The sequence below is a fragment of the Anser anser genome, assembly GCF_964211835.1.
Source record: "Anser anser genome assembly, chromosome: 7".
Taxonomy (NCBI): Eukaryota; Metazoa; Chordata; class Aves; order Anseriformes; family Anatidae; genus Anser; species Anser anser.
In genome coordinates, this window is record NC_139727.1 from 8,800,266 (window position 1) to 8,819,343 (window position 19,078).

At 36.1% G+C, this 19,078-nt stretch overlaps 1 protein-coding gene across 4 annotated transcripts in view; it reads right to left on the reverse strand.

Moving 5' to 3' along the window:
- LOC310902395 (uncharacterized protein) overlaps positions 1–19,078 on the reverse strand; it is a 115,854-nt gene that overhangs the window by 8,230 nt on the left and 88,546 nt on the right. For 2 of the 4 annotated variants that reach the window (XM_083843908.1, XM_083843907.1), the window contains 2 exons: positions 1,402–1,508; positions 333–492 (listed from right to left, as the gene is read on the reverse strand). In XM_083843908.1, the coding sequence (XP_083700034.1) occupies positions 333–492; positions 1,402–1,508 (267 nt within the window). Of the gene's footprint in view, positions 1–332; positions 493–1,401; positions 1,509–11,921; positions 12,111–14,034; positions 14,101–19,078 lie in introns of those variants that run through there. The other 2 variants (XR_014586690.1, XR_014586689.1) reach the window with 2 other exon arrangements.

The following is a 19,078-nucleotide window of genomic DNA, read 5'->3' on the forward strand; positions in this document are numbered from 1 at the left end:
GTGATGTTTTCACCAGAGACAGACTTAAGGGTATCATGGGAAAGATAGGAAGTTGCAGCCAAGAAATATTAAGTCTGTGGTGCGGAATAAGATACAATTAATTATATATATATATGTATTTATTTATTTATTTTTATATTGTTATTATTTTAAGTCTGTTTCTGGTGCATCTCTGGTACCTGTTAACTGACTTCAATGCATCTTTGAAGCTTAGCTATGAGCAAGTGGCTCAAAAGCCACTGCTGTAAAGTAAGAGGTATCTTGTAACATCAGTTTCATTAAAAGAGTATCAGTCATTCTCAGAGATTATCTTACTTTTCCAAAATTTGTACCTTTCTCCATGGTAACTTTCCTGTGGCTGAGTTGTTTATTGAGAGAAAAGGCACACGTATCAAACGGGCTTGTTTATGGGTCAGCTGCAATGTTCCCAGGCTGTTTTTCTTTGAATTTCCATAGTGTTCAGTGGGTGTTAACTGACAGCAAAAGTTATTTCTGGAAGAAATCATAGTCAAATTATGTAATACTTTGATGTGTAGTGCCCTTTAAAACAAAGATGTGAATTTCAGCTTCAAAACAAGTGAGAAATACACACGCTTAACACTTTCACCTGTGTGCACACAGATGTATGCTGTAGTTCTTATGAAGGTGGAATAATGGTATTTAAAAGAAGAGGTGATTTAAAAAATCAACTTAATTCCCCCAAATGAACAAATTATTAATTTGATTCACCTCCCTGTGGTGGTAGTGTTCATGCCCCTGCACATCTACAGCTGTTGCTGTTCTCATCAGTCCTACCATGTGTTATTTTATTTTATTTTACTTATTTATTTTTTAAGATTTATTTCTGGGTGTGTAAACAGGCATCTTCCAAAGCCCAAAGAGCTTAGTAGCTGTTTAGTTTAAGGGTTAAATGATAATGCTTCAGACAGTGAAAGGGTGGTGATCAGGTGGAGCTACGGAAATAATGTGTGATCGAAAGTTGTACTGATGCCTCTTTCAGGTGAAATTTGTTTTAAAGATGGAAACGGAGTGCAAATCTTGTATGACATGGGGGTCCCTGGGAAAAGGAGGAAGATGTAGACGTTCACAGTTGAGGACTGGTGCAGTAGGCACAAAAGTCAGCTGGTTTACTCCATTGTAATAGAGCCTCTATTTATTTGCATTTGTTTGTATCTCTGCATGTGTGTAACATTTTTAAATGTGTGTCTATACACATATGTATATATATTATACAGAAGGGGAACTGGCATATATAAATCTATCGATATATATACCAATGTATATTTCAATATATGATTATACATGAAAATATAGAAGTTTATATTAGATATGGGGAGCTCCTTATTAGTATCAAAATATGTGCTTATTATCAGCTTATTAGTCATAGAACATATTCAGTACCTCTGGTTGTTTAGGCAGGTATGGGATCGAAGATTCTTCTGTGATATTCGCAATTTTTCTTTAACTGGCAATTTCTTTATAAATATTGGCATTTTGATGTAACCAGTCTGTTAAAAAGAAAAATACAGTAAGATCTTCAGAATTACTTTTATATTCCTGGGACTTAGAAGTGTTTTTTACCGAAAAGATTCAAGGGTGTCCAAAGGGATTTGACTCCACCTAAGACAGGGAGACTATCCGTTCTTCCCTCAGTCTGGTGGATTAATTTCACAAGGGTCCTCTGGGAGCAACTCTACATTCTCCTCCAGCATATCAGTTACATTAAGGAACTGATCTTGCTAAATGTAGCAGCAGCAGACCTTGATCTGTCCTACTGAAGTTCACAACTAAAGATGCGTCTTGCAAGACTAAGCCCTCTACCAATGCCAGATGAGTCATGAAAAACAGAAGAATGGAAAAAAAGCAGTTCTAATTTGCTACTTAGGCTAGTTCTACCTGCAGTGGAGTGGAGGCTCTCTTGAATTTTCACAGAATTAGGAGGCGAAGTTGTGTCTAATACTTGTCTCAGAAGTCCCGTTTATGAGTAATTCCTTTTTTTTTTTTTTTGATCAGACAGCCTGGCATATATAAACACTTTATGTCTATCCACCCACACTTTGTCCTTTCTGTCTTCATCTGAAGTGCTGCACTCTGGGGCTCAGTAATACAAAATTGATGAACAAATAGTATGCTACAGGTGGGAAAATATACTCTTGAGTAAATGAACTTGTTGCTGGTGTTTTCCAAAAGCCTGAGCTGTAGCCAGAACCATTCATAAAACCTGAGATTTTCAGTATAATTTTAACATTTCTCAGTTATTTATGTTAAACTATATGTACTCCCATTCAGGATAAAGTATTGGTGTGGTAAAACGGTTTTATTCTGTTGAGAGAGAAGAATGGAAAAACTATTACTAGTACATTATTAAAAACAAAACGTGTATTTGGCTATATCTCTAAGTGTTCAGCTTGCACCATGTACACAGTATTCTTGATCATAAAACAAGTTTGGGCATTTTTGGAGGTTTGAAATATGCCTTTTACTTTCCTGGCAATTATAAAAGATTGAAAGATTGCATGGTATTAGGTATATCCTGAATATAAACTGAGATTTACCTATCCATAAGGCACATGTCACTTGTCTTTATGCAATGACCTAATGTATCAAACAGGAAAAATGTGGCAATTATTGTTAATAGTGGTTATTACAGTATGGCTGTAGTTGGGTGTATAAAGTTATCTTTTGCTATCATTAGTGACACTTAAAAACACATTTGCTACCCCATGATCTTTAATAAGGCAGTTTCCTGGTGATGTAGGTACAGAGGTTTTTCTTTTTACTGCAGAAGATGGAGGTGGTTGTAATTTGTTTCTGTAAAATGTAAATGTAAAATGTTTCTGTGGGTTAGATTTGTATGTTGAAAACTATGGTTGTGGGGTTTTTTTGTTTGTTTGTTTGTTTTTTGGATTAACTGAAGTCTCTAGTGTGATTAGAAATGGAAACAAGAGGCAGAAGGAAGGTGCTTTGAGGTTACTGAAGGAGGTATATTTTGGTGCAATGAAAAAAGTGAAAATACGACAGTTCCAAGAATAGGTGAGAAAGGGAAGAGCATTAAGGAAGTCAGGGAGGAACAGGTAACTTCTAATCAAAATGGAAAATGGGCCTCATTGAGAGACGATGTCAGAGACAGATATAAGATCATTTATATTCTGGGTGATATTAATCATTCTGCATATTGCTTTATTGAAAATAGCTTCCCAAATGACTCCAGAGAGTTCCTGACCTCCCATCTCCTTCCTCTCCCTACTTATTATCTCTTCTCAAGTAATGCTGCTTGCTTAGCTGTTTTCTTCCACCTCTTGCTTTCAGAATATTCCAATAGTCCCTACCTTTAATGTCTTTCTAAAGAAGAAAGTTGATGTGTGAATTCACCACAGCATCTGGACCAGTTGTCATAAGTCACTATGAAAGCTCAGTAAGAACAGGTAGATGTTTTTTCTCAAAGCTTGTGTTTTTTTGTTTTGTTTTGTTTTGTCAAATACTTTTTGGAGTATAAAGGAGGTCAAAAGAAATTCTCCATGGGAGATTAAAATTCTGCTTTCAGTTTACCTGTACAAGCCCTGCAATGATTACAGCTGTTTTTCACATGGTGCTCTGAAAGGAAAATTTGTCCCTGAAGCTGAAGAAAATTCTGAAGCTGAAAAATAAGAAGAATTAAGAGTTTGCCTAATTAGTGCTACCTTTCAAGGTCTATTTTAAGCTGTCTTCCTTCAGCCTGAACCATTTGATCATTTCCCAAAAAGTAATTTAATCATATCTGATTGCTTGTTGGAATCTGTAATTAACTTAGATGCAAGTAAATTAACAGTATTTACCAGGTGCTGCATAATTTACCCAGAGCTACTTGTAGCACATACATGTGAAGTATGTTGGATGCTTGCATTTATTGGCCAGAATATTTTAAGCTTACAATCAATTTATTTTTTGTTTCTACTTTTAATTTCTGTCTCTGGGATGACTCAGTTATGAAATACTGTGCGATTATATTCTCTGTACTACCAAATTATCCCTTGTAATTGTGCCACATGGTACTTGTTATTTCAAAAGACTCAAAACTACCTATGGGAGGACAATCTACAAAGTTATTTTGGGGCTGCAATTGGTTGCTAGGATGAAGCTAAAGATTCAAGTAATTCTAGACAAGGCATTGTATAAGAAACTTAAATGAGCTTATTTAAAAATTAGTTAGTTCTCATCTCAGAAGACCTCTGAAATTCCTTTCCTTTCAAAAAGGCATAAGTAGTTTTAGAAAATGCCTTGTTTTGTTGGAACACACATTTTTGTCCTATTTGGGAGTCAGTTCTTGCATTAGTCGAGTAATTAAAAATAGTAAAAGATGGAAAAATTGGCTGACTCTCTAAAGAAAGTACTTTGAACAAAATGTTTGGAGTGCCGTTCTAAGATCCAAATTTGTATCCTAGTCCTACTCTCAACCCTTCTTCCATTGCAAGGTCCTGAATATCTCATAATCTCAGGAGACTTTCATGCAGTCCTTCTACTTCATTTTTTCTCTACAGTTTCCCAAAACTAAAATATATAGATAAAAGCAAGTCTCGGCTTAGGTTTTGGTTCAGGAGTGACAATCGGTATGAGTCTTCCTATCTCACAGTCTGGCAGAAAGGTTTCTGCTGTCTGATGTTTCTTTGTCCCCATGTTCTCTGTATGGCACTAGTATCAGGGATGAAGATTTTTCTCTCCATGGCAGGTAACTTCGAATCACACTTGAAACTTGGAAACATGAATGATCATAAGTATCCAAAATTCACTGAAGAATTACTGTGAAAATAATTTTGGAAGGCAAATATTTTAACTGGAATAATACTTGTCTAAACATCAGCGGCAACTCTGAAGTTTAAAAAGGTTATACGTACTCTGTGGTGGTTGTGAGATTATGGGAAGCTATGGTTTTAGACCACTATTTAATCAGATGCTACCACAATAAACCAGGGCACAAATGATAAAATTATTTTTTCTTCATGACTTGGTCAGTCAAACAGCATTTGCAACATCAGTTTTTCCTAAGTACAAAGCATCATGTATATGCCAACAGCATAACAAAACATGGATCTGCAGTCAGTTCTGCATGTCTCGTACTGTGTTATTTACATTGAAACCGATAAGAAAACTGCTCCATTTCATTTCTGTGAATATGTTTACAGCACTTTTTACTGTTTATAAAGCTGGTGAATATTTTCTTTCATTGAAAAGCCCAGTGCAGATTTTAAATTTCCCAAGGAATAATACATTCCCAGAAAGCTGTTGCAGACTACAGAAAGGAAAAAAAGGTAAGGGCACACAACCACAAAACCAGCAAGACTTGATGGTTTGTTACTGGGTGATCCAATCAGAATTGATGTGGCCATATCAGAGACTTGCAGGTGTTTAGATTTGAAGATGACATTTGAGACTGTAAAAGTAATATTTGCAGCAACAGTCTTGATAAATATAATCCTTTCTGAAGCTCTGTGTACTCCCGGTACAACTGGTATTTTAGAAGATAACAAAAGGTTTGTTTATAGTCAGATACAGTGAAGTGAACAAGTTATTAAAAGCTTTTTTTGAGACTGTGAACTGCCAGCAACTGCCAACTTCTCTCCCAAAAGTGGGCTGCCATGTGATTTGCACAGAAGTGTGTTTGGAGACCCAGAAAGGCCAATCTAGGGTCAGATTTTTGTTTTGTTTGTTTTTCTTATAAAACTACACAGTTCAGGGAGCAGTTGTCCATAGAAATTGGTGTACCCTTCAGTTTGTAACCTTTTTGGAAGAGCTTGAGCCTGACTTGTGAAATTACCCCAGAAGACTAGAGAGACAGATACTGTACAGCAAACGGACATTAGTCTGTATATGTACCTAGACTGAGATACTTGACATACAACTTCTCTGTGTATGGAGAAGCAAGAGCAGTTATTCTGACATTTGTCCCTGAGCTTTCTTCCCATTCTGCTGCCTTCTACCTAGTCTTACTTTCCCACTATATCTTTTTCTGCTGTCTCCTATTTTTCTTTGTTTTAATCTTCATATCATTGCATAACAGTGTTTTCTTTCTCCTTTTCCATTTCATCTCTCTGTATATTTCTGATTATTATTTTTAAGTCATTAAAACGACTTTTTTCCTGTCTTGCAGAGTCAGCCTGTTTGGAGGCATCACCTGTGATGAGTGATTTCCAGGAACACTGACTCAGTGGAGTCATGGAACAATAATGAAGGTTAGCTATCCAGAGGTAATTAGAAATCTCTCTGCTACTTTATTACCATGGAAGCCATGTTCCTGCCAGAGATGGCCATGTTAAGCAGATGCCAAACCTCAAGGAGACAATTCAGTAGTGCAAGTTGTGCATTAGTATACTTTAAAGCAGAATATAATGGATCACAAAAGCAGGCAACTCTTAATACCCTGCTTGAAATAGAATTTGGAGACTGTAATGCTGCACTGTATGTAAAACATTAGAGAAATTATCTTGTAAAGATGATTCAATTAATCTTAAGTTATGTCTCTTTTTAAATTTGAAGGTGCCAAATTAATGTTCATACATAAATAGTAAGCACCTACTTGAGACAACAGATACAGTAGTTTGCTGAAGTTCCTGTGAGCCAGTTTAAAAAAAAAAATCAGTTGATTGTTTAAGAAAAGCAAGTACTGCTCTGTATATCAGAAAAAAATAAGAAACAATAGGGATAGTGAAAATCTATTGAGTATTTTTCAAATACTTTTGTTAAGAATTTGAATTCAACTCCATTTGCAGAAGTGTTGATGTAGAACTCTGCCAGACATTTTGCTCAGCCAGTGCGACAAAGGATGAGAGCAACACTGTTAGAACACCCCAGGTGGTTGAATATACTGGGAAAGAAACATTTTGCTGGGAAATTTGATTTCAAGTTTTCTTGTGAATTGCCACAAATACGGTTCAAGTACCTTTGTGTGCTGACGCATGCTTCTCAGTGTTTCAGAAAATTCATCACTATTTATTGCTTCAGCTGAATATGAGGAGACCTATCGCCATTCTTTAATCTCTTTGCATTATTATTTTTTTTAAAGCCTATCTTCTATATTGCTTAATGTTGAAAGTTGTCCTCATCATTGGCAACTGCTTAAGATGATCATGAAGAAGTTGCACTTTTCTAGAAGTGATTAATTTTGGTACATTTCTTGTTCCCATGGCTAACCCTTGTGTGCACTGCTGTTCTTGTCAGGTTCATTATGTTTGTTTTCTCTTTCCAAGGTATTATGTCTTCACATTGAAACATTAATCCAGACTCAGATTTGGCAAACGTTGTCTGAATCTAGCAGTGTGCTTATTTCCAGGAAAAAATAATCCGCTCCTTTTGAGAGAGTGGAGGGATTTGGATTTTAAAACACTTCATTGTATTTTATAATACAAGACTTGCTTTACATTTCTAAATGTAACATTTCACAAGCAGTTCCTTAGATCTGACCTTGATGTTCACTGAGTAAATTATAACTTATTTGTTATTTGAAATTTCAAGTTCTGTTTTTAAATGTTAGATTCTTAGAAAGTAATAATAGCTTTTGAAGTTTGATGGTCTTAACGTTTCCCTTACAGCTAAGAGCAGTATATGATACATGAAATTTTAAAGCATGTTTTTCACTCTAGGAAATTAACCTTGAAATTGTAACATAGCTAAAGAAACTGAAGAAAGACACAAGCCGAGTACGTAATTACCCAACTTGTCTGAGAGAGACCTACAAGGAAACAGATGATGTTTAAGGCTTTTCTAAACTGGGTATTGCTTACAGAGACAGAATTTTCTACACTGGATTAAACTGAAGGCTTGTCTAGTTCATTCCTCTGTTTCTCACAGCAGCTACACACAAAAAAATTAAGAATCTCACATTAAACAGGTGTAGGATTCAATCTCCTCCACATCTATTTTATTTCTCATGTCAGTATGTTAACAAAGGATAGGGATCACCATGAATATAATAAAAGTATGAAAAGACATTAGTATTCAATTCTGTGCTAACAGTCAATCTCCGTACAGGATCTCCTCATGATACATGGAGTGAAAAACACAATCGGCTTCTAAATCAATAGATTTTATTGCTGGGAAAAAAAATAGTTTGATAATCCCAAAAATAACAGATGATCAGTGCTAACTCTTGAGGAAATTGTTTACATTTGTATTGCAATATAATCAAAAAAATAATAATTTATTGCTAGTTGTCTTTCACCTTCTGTAATACTTTCAAGATAAATTGATATTTATCCACAAAAGCAAAATCCTTCAGGATCAGGGCAGATCTGTGGAAATATGAGACTTGTTCAGCAGACATCTTAGAGGCTGTAGAGATACTGATTAGGTTATATTTTCCAGGAATGATTACCCATAACTTCAGTACACCAAACTATACTTTCTTTATATTTTGGGAATAATTTATTTTACTTTACATAATACTGACATTCAGGGAAATTGTGCCTTCACGAAGAGACTTTTAATGAGAATAACTGGATGTGATATTGTGGTGGTTTAAGAAAAATCCTCTTCAGTAATGCAGGTTTAAAGGAAGACTTCCATTTTCTTGACTCCAGCAAGCTTTTCATTTAACATAGGTGAAGGATGCCAAGAGTATTGTCCAGGAGTCTGCAATTCTGTTTGCTTTAAAGTTGTAGAGTGAGAGATTGCAGCAATGATGCCCACCCACTTTCTTTCTTTCAGTAAATATTAGGACTTGGGAACAGCTGTCTATTTTTGCCCATAATATTCGTTTCTTGTGAAGCTGTCAACTTAGATACACATTGTAGGGGGAATGATTATCACTTTGTTTTAGGTGAAACCGGTTTCAAAGCGGATAGAAAGAGGTTTGTATTTTTATTTAAAGGGGAAAAAAATGGAATGAAAGTAATTATTCTGTTCCTTGAACCCTTGTTTCATCTGCTGAGCAATAAGGAAATGCATATTGCAGTAGCTCTTAATTCAGTCATATCTAAATAAGTTATGGTACAGATTTCAGGCCAACAGGATTTGTGCTCTAACAAGTCTGTCATTATTATTAGATTTTTAAAATAATCAGTGTGATGAGTTTCTTACCATTGTTACTCCAGTTAAATATAACCTTTTAAAAGTTAAGGATCTGAGTATTTGTTGCTTGGTTATTCAAAGCCTTTGGAATACAGGATTTAACTTTTCACTGCGTTTCTAATAGTTATTGGTTTACAAAAATAGACAATTGTACATTTTAATCTTCTATACTGCCAATATTGAATGAAGTCTCTGTCATATTTTTTTCTCAGTGAGACAATTTGACTGATAACCTTTATATAGTTCAGGGACTTACTTCATTGCCTTCTGAATAGAGTTTCTGGAGACTATAGATTTAGATTACAGTGCCAAATGGCCATAGTGCCTCAGGGAAATATATTCTCATTAATGGACTTGTTAATGATTATCATTGAAGAGACTCTAATAGTATCAGATGTAAACGTTGTCACAGCCCTCTATCTTTCCCATGCAGATATGGAGATGCATCATTAATTCACAGAGACTGATTCTCAGAGCTGTGCAAATTGATACAGTATGATAATGTCTGAAATAAATTAAAGTTGCGCATTATCAGTTTAATATTTCAGATTTCTATTTCCAATTGATAGCCTCTAAGAGGCAAGAGGAATTGAAGCAAGACAGTAGTATGGGTCATTCAAAAGAGGTCAAATTCAGACTATGTCCTTATCAGTTCCAGCTTCCCCTTGCTCCTTTTGTTGTCGTTGAGAGGAATGTGACTAGTAAAAACTTATAATCATGAAGAATCTCAGCTGCAGTGATAAAATCATATATGTTTTACAAGCACAGAAAAACTATGGCAGCGTGAAATAATTTTTGGAATCTAGAATAATTCTGAAACAATTTCTTTATCAGGAGTTAGTTACCTTTATTCAAGTGTAGTAGTGATTTACTCCTTTACATTGGCTTTGATTCATTTACAGTGCATTGAATGCAAAAAATCAGAATCTGTCTCAAATGTGTAGATCTAAACACTACACATTTATTAGCATATTTGCCTGTGTTCTCAGATGTATGAATTTATGTTTTTATATATTTTATTTCACTTTATTCTGCTTTATTTTACAGCAAACACCCTGGATTATTTCTTTATTGCTGGGGAAACCTTGTAACAATCTGAAACACCAGTATTTTCAGAACAAATAAGAAATACGACCTTATATGCAGACATGAAGGTAAGCTTTTAGAAATAATAACGTGCTTCTGATCAAGTTGTCACTTGGGAAATGGTGGAGTATATAGGTAGGTGCTAAGACAGGTCCTGAAGCTACCTTTTCAATGAATCATTTTCATTTCAGACAGTTCTATTAAATGGGTCCCCAAAAATGAAAAAAAAAAAAAAAAGTGTGTGTGTGGGGGGAAGCAGATTTTACAAATGGCAGGCCAAAATGTGCAGCTGGTGGTAAGCTGTCCTAAAAGGAGGACAAACCATGAACTATTGATATAGCTTGTGCTCAGTTGTAAACAGCTGTAAAGTCATGAAGGAGAGAATTCTACTCTGTACAGATCAAATGCAAATATATGGGGTGTAAAAGAAATTGTCTTTGTAATGAAGATGGGATCTCCTTAGATAAGCAATCTAACAAAGTCTAGAGGTATTATTTTAAATAAGTAAAGAATTAAGAAAAACTGTAAGAAGAACTAAACACATAAGTGTTTAAACACAAACCAGGGGGTAATTTGTTTCATACAGGAGAAAAATCACAGAGGCGTGTAGAACAGTGAACAGATGAAAAGCATGAGACTAGAATGATACATGTGACAGGGAGATGCATGGGCTGTCTACTTAATTGTGTTTCTATCTGGGGGAAAAAGCTGTAAGAACACTTTTGTGTCTGTCTCTGAAATGTAAAACAGCTACAGCATTTATCTGCTACAAACTATGAAACTTTGAGAGACTATTAGGGAAAAGTGTTTGGGGAATTGATGGAAGGAGACACTTCTGGTTTGAGTTAGGGGGAATCCTATTTCAATCTGTATGTCCCACACAGTTACGAATACAGGTGAAAGATTGCAGTAAGTAAGGTCTTGCAAAATTGGAAAAGACGTAAAGATGAGTAACGACAGGAAATTTTCATTGAATACCTCAGTTTCTTTCATGCAGGACAGCAACAAGAAAGTGATCTGTGAGGTCGCATCCTAACATAGCTATGGTAGAAACCCCACGCCTAGAGCTACGTTGCCAGCAGTCAACACCGAGACACTGCTACTGCGGCCGTCTCAGCTGGCACCACTCAGGGGGAGTGTGAGATGCCACAGTTATGCTACTTACTGCTGACATAGTAGAGAGTGGGCAGGAGCTAAAACACATGAAAATAAAATTATCTTGACTGTAACTCCACCCATAGCAAAATGTGTCCAAATGTGACAAGCTGATTTAGTTCCAGCTGGGAGGCAGGTTGCAGCTACAGTCATGTGCCTGTGTTATTTAACTATCAAGCAAACATGACCATGTAGGCTAATTGTCTTCTAAGAAATTATTATTCTCTTATAAATTTTGAAACTATGAGATAAGATTATTGAGAAGTATTTGAGGAATCAATAGAATTTGAAGGAAGTAGTGTTTCAAAGCAGTTTCTTTCCATGCATCAAAATTCTCTTTTTTTATTTTCTTATTCTGACTGAAGTTCTGAAGTAAGGTTTCAGTACTTCTAGATTCACAAGAAAAAATCCTGAAGAAAAGCTTTATTTCTGCTCTTTTCTGCCCACAGTGATGTTTACTTGAGAGTCTCACGTTGCTTTTAAATTATCAACAAATTTATGAAATGAAATATTCTAATGACTTCTCTCTAATGAAAACAAACATGCACATATCTGAGATTGCCCCCATGCTACTACAAAACTCCATTTTATTGAAATTCTTCTGTGGGCCAATCTGTGCTTTTTTTTTCTCCCCCCAGTCTTGCATATTCCTGTGACATTATTCTTGCTGCAATGTGCTGTGCTCTGCTCTGAATCCCTGAGACTGAAGAACAATGCTTGCTCACCCGCTCTCAGCTGTTTGGACGTGGTCTTCCGTGGGCGGCTGCCAAGCTTTGCGGATTGTGACAATGCAGAGTGCACTGTAAGGTCTGTAATGATTACCTGCCCTGCTGTGAAAATTTGGAAAAGTGAAACATTAGCATTTTTTGTGTCATGTTAACTGTACTTTTCACAAAGGTAGTTCTCTCTCTTTCTTTCTCTCTCATCTGTACTGATTTGATGTGGCTTTTATGTTGCAGTCTGAGCAAAGTATAAAATTTGCCACCTATTCATCTCTGTCTCTCTGTCACACTTCTCACCTGCTTTTAATTTCCCCTCAGGAAGTCACTTTCTATCCCCACTGCAAGGTTCTAATTTTAAGAATCCCAGCCCATCCAGAGCTGTTTCCCCCAAAGAAATATTTCACTGCACACATCATTTAGTGTGTTGATATTTCTTGTTAGTATGTGGCACCAGGTTAGCACCTCTAGATAACCTTGATAAATTAAAAATCGGCTTATCAATATTCAATCAACCTATCTCATTTATCCAGATGTCTGACTTCCTTTCTGTCAGAGCTGAGTTTAAAAAGCACAGCAAAAGTAAATGGAATTAAAAATGCATATTTGCCTTCTAAATGGATATTAAATCAGTCTGCTGCTAATGTCACCTTAAACTCTGTATTTTAGCAACAGTGAAATAATAATATACAGTGGCATATATGATGTTCCAAAATGTTGGTTTTCATTAGACTGTTGCTTTTGGAATACAATGATCATCTAATAACATTTTTTTTTAAGATTTATTAGGATTATTTTATTAGGAATTTGGGAAAGGTAGGGTTGGTCTGCCCAGTTCTTCTTATGACCATCAAATCTTACTGATTTTTCCATGTCACTTTTGTAATTTATAGAACTTTAAGACCTTAACATACCAACAGCTGCATAGTTTCCCAGATCTGATCTCCCTCCATCTTATGCTTTGTTGCCTTTGCAGTTTAGAAATCCTCAAACAACCCTTTGTGTTCCCACAATTGTTATGCAGTAGTTTTCTGTGATTCTGTCTCACCCAGTTCATCAGACATTTAAGTTTTAAGCCAAAATAACTCTTGACTTGATCTATTCCCATCATCTTGGTTTTGCAAATTACAGTATTGGTTATTCTAAGGAAATGACAGTGTTGTTTTAACATTATAACAAAAATATAACAGCACATCTAGTGAAGGACAGGTTTGGAGCAATTCAGCTGGCCAAGGTTTTCAAAAGTCATAGCAATTTTGTGTGCCTGTACTGTGAGGCCATAAATAGATTTCATTTTCAGTAGGCAGATGGGCAGCAGCATTATCGTTGTAGAGGCTTCTCATATCTGTCTGCTTGAGAACCACTTTCTTTGATATTTTGGATATTAGGCAGGAATTCTGAAACTCCAGGAAATCCTGTGATGTGTTCCTAAAAATGTTCAAGTGTTCATTTCTCCGTTGCTTTCTGTTGATGAAAAATGTCTGTATTGTCAGTCAACAGAAGGCAAAAAGAGGCCCATCTTTTGTCACAATACATAGACCTCAATAATTTGGATATAGCATGAACAATGAAGACCCTAACTCATAAAATCAGAGTTTCCTGGGAGTTTATCTTATAGAATCATTTCATGTTGTAACAGCTGTCCTAGAAACAGAGGAGTTCAGCAATTCTCTGCCTCACTTCTGTTCTCAGTGATCTCTTAACTTTGTGGAGAAAATGAATTCCTTATGAGGTTCCAAAATTATTGGGGTTTCTGTCTTGTTATCCCTGTTGTCAACTCAGAAATGCAATTTGCTCAGCACTGGTTATTCTACTGAAGTTAATCTACCTAGATTTTTACATTAAGATAGTTAAAAATTATTTCATGCCTGCCAAACTTAAAAACCTAAGTTCAAGCTATTTCCCTTTGAATTGTGTAAACAAAACAATTAAACAAGATCTTGTGGTTTTCTTTATTTTTAAAAATTAGAAGTATAAATATTGCTTTAAATGAAAAAAAAACCACCCCAGAAATAAAAAAAAAGACATAAAATACCTGTGAGGTGTTTGTTTCACAGAGAATTTCATTATACTCCATTCTCTAAGCTTTGCATTCCTCTTACTGGGTGTGGGAAAAAAAAAAAAAAGAATTATTTTCACAGTTCTAATGGTTTAATTAACTGCGAAACCAATTTGAGCACCCAATTACGTCCTGTATACCTAGAATGCTCCCGTAACATTCTTCTTATCACACAGCCTTAAAACAGAAACCCTATGAGATATGAGAGATAGTTAGTGAAAAGCAATTTTCAAGAAAGTCCTCACAAAATTGGAAAGTTTCTCTGGAAAATATGCAAAGGAATCAACATTTCATTCTAGTCTGAGTTTTATTAATGTCCTGTGTTACTCATTGATTCTTCACCTTTTCATGCCTTTCCCTTCCTGCCCCGGGGGCTGTTACTTTAAATAAGATGGATTTAATTAAATCCTGTCATGATTAAAAGGTTTGTTTTACTTTAAAAGCTAAGTATAATTGTTGCTAATTTTAAAGAAGCCAAGGAAAATGCTTGACAGCGTTTATGTACTGTGGAGGAACCACACAAGGGGAGACGCAGGCAGGCAACTTGAACTTGCCATTCAAGCTTATTTCATCTCTGCGAGTTGTTGCACTATTATGTTAGGTAAATATTTGTGTGTACTCCCAGTTGGGATTGGCAGTATGCTTTTAAAAATGAACAATTGCAAAGCGTACACAATGGCCAAGATGCCATGTGATGTTATCACAATTTTGCTCTAGCAGTTTCACTACAGCCTAGTTAGAATTCTAACATAGGAATGACCTCTTTTATGTGGTTTTTCATCAATAACTTTGTACTTTGGTCCAGCCATGCATTTACCCTGGATTGAAGCTGCAGTTTGGTTTCTGTGAAAAGAATGGTCTCTTTTATTATTTAAAAGAAAAAAAAATAATAAAGTGCAGAGAAGCAGGGCTGTCCTGCTGGTGGTGCTATTTTTCACCAACAGTTTTCCAGAAGCAGAAAGAAAACATTGTGTTCATTTCAGAGTTGCTTATCTGTGTTTAGGGATTCTGGTGGTTCTTCAAACCACTGGAAGTACGTTTTGTACAGCTGACTTGTACCTGTTCAGTCTATCAGATTCAATCTGCCTGTTACACGGTTCCTGCAAGGTAGGGCCGCTCCCTTGGGATGTCAGACTGGAAGGTGTCCTCTGTGTCCTCTGTTTGGTAGCTCATTTTCCTCCACTGTCAGAACCATTTTTTTTCTGTAGAATTTGGAATTACAGAGTAGGATGGAGTAAATGAAAGCACCTGTCAGGTGCAAGGAAGAGCAGGCAAGGAGGGGCTAAGTCCTAGGACACTCCTCAGAGGATGGAAGTCAAGATTGTTCCAAAATAGAAAATATTTTGTTGTTGTTTGAATAACAACAGAGAGGAAAGAAAACATAATTACTAGTAGCAGCAGCTTGAGATATCCTGACTGGAACCTGATTCATCAGGTAGGAAACTTTGCTAACCACGGTAACAGGAGGAGGCTTCAGCCTTCGAGTAATTCACCCTTTAAGCAGGCAGTAGGAAGTTAATAGAGTGGTGGTGGAATTTGTGTTTGTCCCTTAGAAAAGACAAAACAGACGCAAAGGATGATAATGACTGACAAACTTTGAGATTGAATTTTCACGTTCTATTTCACATGTCCCAGAGAGCAGTTTGGCACAGATCTTAATCCTGATCTACATATTTTCAGATGCCCTTTCCATTAAATTATGTTGAAAGAACACAAGTTATTCAATGGATGAGAATAAAGCTTTTTATTCCTCTCTGATTGTTAATGATGTAACTGTCCTGTATTGACTACTGTAAGCATGTGCAGGACTCTGCAGATGAATGCAGTTGGAGAAGAAGGTAACAATTTTTCCAATAGCTGTTTTGCTTAATAAGGTCACGTTAAGATATTTATTCCATAGTGAACTTTCACAGGATTTTCAGAATCTCTTTTAAGTCTTCAGAGATGCTGAGCATATTGTAAATTGAGAGCATTGTTGGTTTGTTGTGAGACTCAAACAGGTTATTGCTAGAAAAATAACTACAGTGTTTAGACAGTATTAGCAACATAGACTTACAAAAAAGTAGTTAAGAATTTAAAATCTTCTCCTGGTGTAATTAGTGCCTATTAAAAAAAAAAATATTTAAATTTATAGACAGAATAGGAGAATATTTTTCTTCCATGAACTAGAGCTCCTTCAATACAAGTGATGATAATGGTGGTATATTTTTCATCTTACCCAATTACAGATCTAGTACATGAATCATCATCACATATTCCTTGTATAATTATCATTTCTGTCCCATACTTCATGTTTAGATGAAATACAATTGCTTTTATTCTATCTTTTTTTTTTGTGATGTGACCTTATTGGAGAAGCAGAGAAAGAGTTAAGTTGCTTACTTCATTCTAGCAACTAATAAGAACTCTAGACTTTATTTCAGCCAGGGTAAAACTTACAAAAGGATTTCATGGTAGCTCCTGAAGAAAGAAAAATGGCCTGAACTGAAGAGACATTAATTCCTACTGTACTTTCAACTACCACTGCCATTTCTGGAAGCTGATACTTATAGCTGATGTTGAAAAAGAGAGTTGCTAACAGAAGGATAAAATATGTCTTATATCTCCCCGGGATGTATACACACCCACTATCAGGTAGGTAGATATATGTATCATTTTGCTTATGTATTGTTTGCAAGTAACATTCTGCTTATGTTTATAAGTTTCCAAACGTTTGGTCATCTTTGTGCTTTGTGATAGGTCTTTGACTCCTCCACTTCTGAGAAGCAAAACACATGGTAGCCAACCATTTTAGTGGGTGGCCACATCTGCAAATGATACAAATTAATGAAGTTTCCATTCCTTCCCCAAGGAAAGCCTGATTTATGGTTCCATTAAGATTCTAACTCACTGAAGAAAGTACTACCTGGTGGGATAATTGGCATGGATTTCTTTCTCTAGGGAGTACTGAAAAAACAATACAGGTTAAAGCTTTGATTTCTTTTTTTTCTAGTGTGCCTGAGTTCATCCATAAATGGTCATGTTTCTGCTGAAAGGTATACAAGTGAGAACATTCTGTTACACTGGGCTTCACTCCTGAAGCTCGATTAGACTGCAGTATTAGCTTGAATGTCTAACATGTCTGTGAGTATACCTACTAATGAATGTGAAGTCAAGCACAATTTTGGAGTAAACTAAGAAAAAGGAAAGTTTTGCTTTAACACATTTGTTCACATAAGGTTTCTTTTTATGATCATGATCATTTTCATTTTTTTTCACGCATGAAAAAAAAATAATTTCTGTCTAATGATCTAAAATGCAGTCATAGGCACATATGGGAAAGCGTGAATGCTGCTGGGAATGACCCCAGTCATCTCTGGAGCGGGATGGCAGTGGTCCTCCTGGCCTTCCCCATCTCAGAGCTCTCGCTGTGTCTCTCCTCGCAGATCACCAGCCTCCCTCAGTAGAGGCCAGCCCAGTGGGAGCGTATTTATTCTGGCGGTTTGGAGGGGCTCTGCACAGACCTGCCAGCTTGGCACGGTGCCATCGTGCTGAGGCTGGAGAACCCCAGTGTGCAGATCGAGTCCCCAGGCTCCCTGGGACATTGTCCAATCTCTCAAAGAGTGTGGTGTGCAAGTTTAAACACTCAACAATTAAAACTTTTTAAATACCCATAGGTAACTAATGAAAATCCTCTTTAGACGATTAAAATGATTAGCTATCAGCTAAGCAGTTGACTGTGGCCAGTCAGTGCTGGCAAAGATTACTGGTGACTTTTATTTTAAAATGAGAAATCAAGTAACTGAGACTTCTTGCTAGGATGAGAAAAACATTTCATTGCCTTAATGTTGTATTGTACATATTTTTCCACTTTAGTGATAAGGGTAGCCAAAAAGCATGAAAAAAATCTATAATTAGCTCCAGCTATATAAGTATAAATCCATATGCTAGTTAGCCTTTAGAAAAAGAGCCATTTGTGTTAAATTCATTAAGATTTTCCCATTAAAAGCTGAGCACCCATGAATTAGTTTGACAGAGGAAAAACTGCTGGAGTATTTGCTTAAACTTGGCTGGGTGTGCTCCCAGCCTTTGTCTTCACTGCAGGCTTTGCTGCCAGTTCTTTCACCCAGCCTAGCCGCAGCCTTCGGAGCCCAGAGTGATCCGATTAACAGATGATGAAATATGCTAACTTGAACTGTGACTTGTGGCTGAAGTCCCATTGCATTATTACTCCAAGTAATTATAGCAGACCCTATTCTGTTGAAGGTCTTTATATTATCATAAATTTCTAAGCTTTCCTCAGAACCTGCAATACCGAACCTAGTTTATTGATAGCTTTGTTTTGAAGCAGCTTATACCGTGACTTAGATGATATGATTAACTGAGTTATCTGCACATTGACAGCTCCCTGAATTGTGGAGAACCCCACTATATTTATGCGTTTCTCTCCAGAATATATTCAGTTCTTCTGCCTTTTTTTTTTCTTTTTTCTTTTTTTATTTTTTTTATTGAAGGCAAGTGTGCAAAGAGGTTTAAAAAAGATAACATTGAAGGAATATTTATAATTGTGCCTGAGTAGTAGTTTTCATCAAGTTTTGACTAATATTCCTCACATCTTTCACTTGGTTAATTTTTCTCTGTGTTGGCTAGTATGCATTGTTCTGCATTCTTTTCTCTAAAAATTAAATGTAATTGAGTGAGAGCTTATGATTACTACCCTGTTCATTATCACCCAAGTTCAGCTTGATTGAGTCACGGGAGATGGGGAGGGAAGGCTAGAAAAGAAGAAAGACAAGAAAAGAGATGGTGGCATTGTCATAAATACCTTAAAATGCCTGTTGGAGCACAAAGAAATGAATTCTGTTATGAATAACATTGTGCTTCCCATGTATACTACAGTTAAGCTCCTATTTTGTTTCCAAATCTATTTATAGTTCCTAGATTATCTGAAGTCCTCATGAAATTGTTTAGTACCCATGGTTACCAAACATATTTCATGAACTAACACAAATCTGGTGCTGCGATATATCAGCAGTTTTGT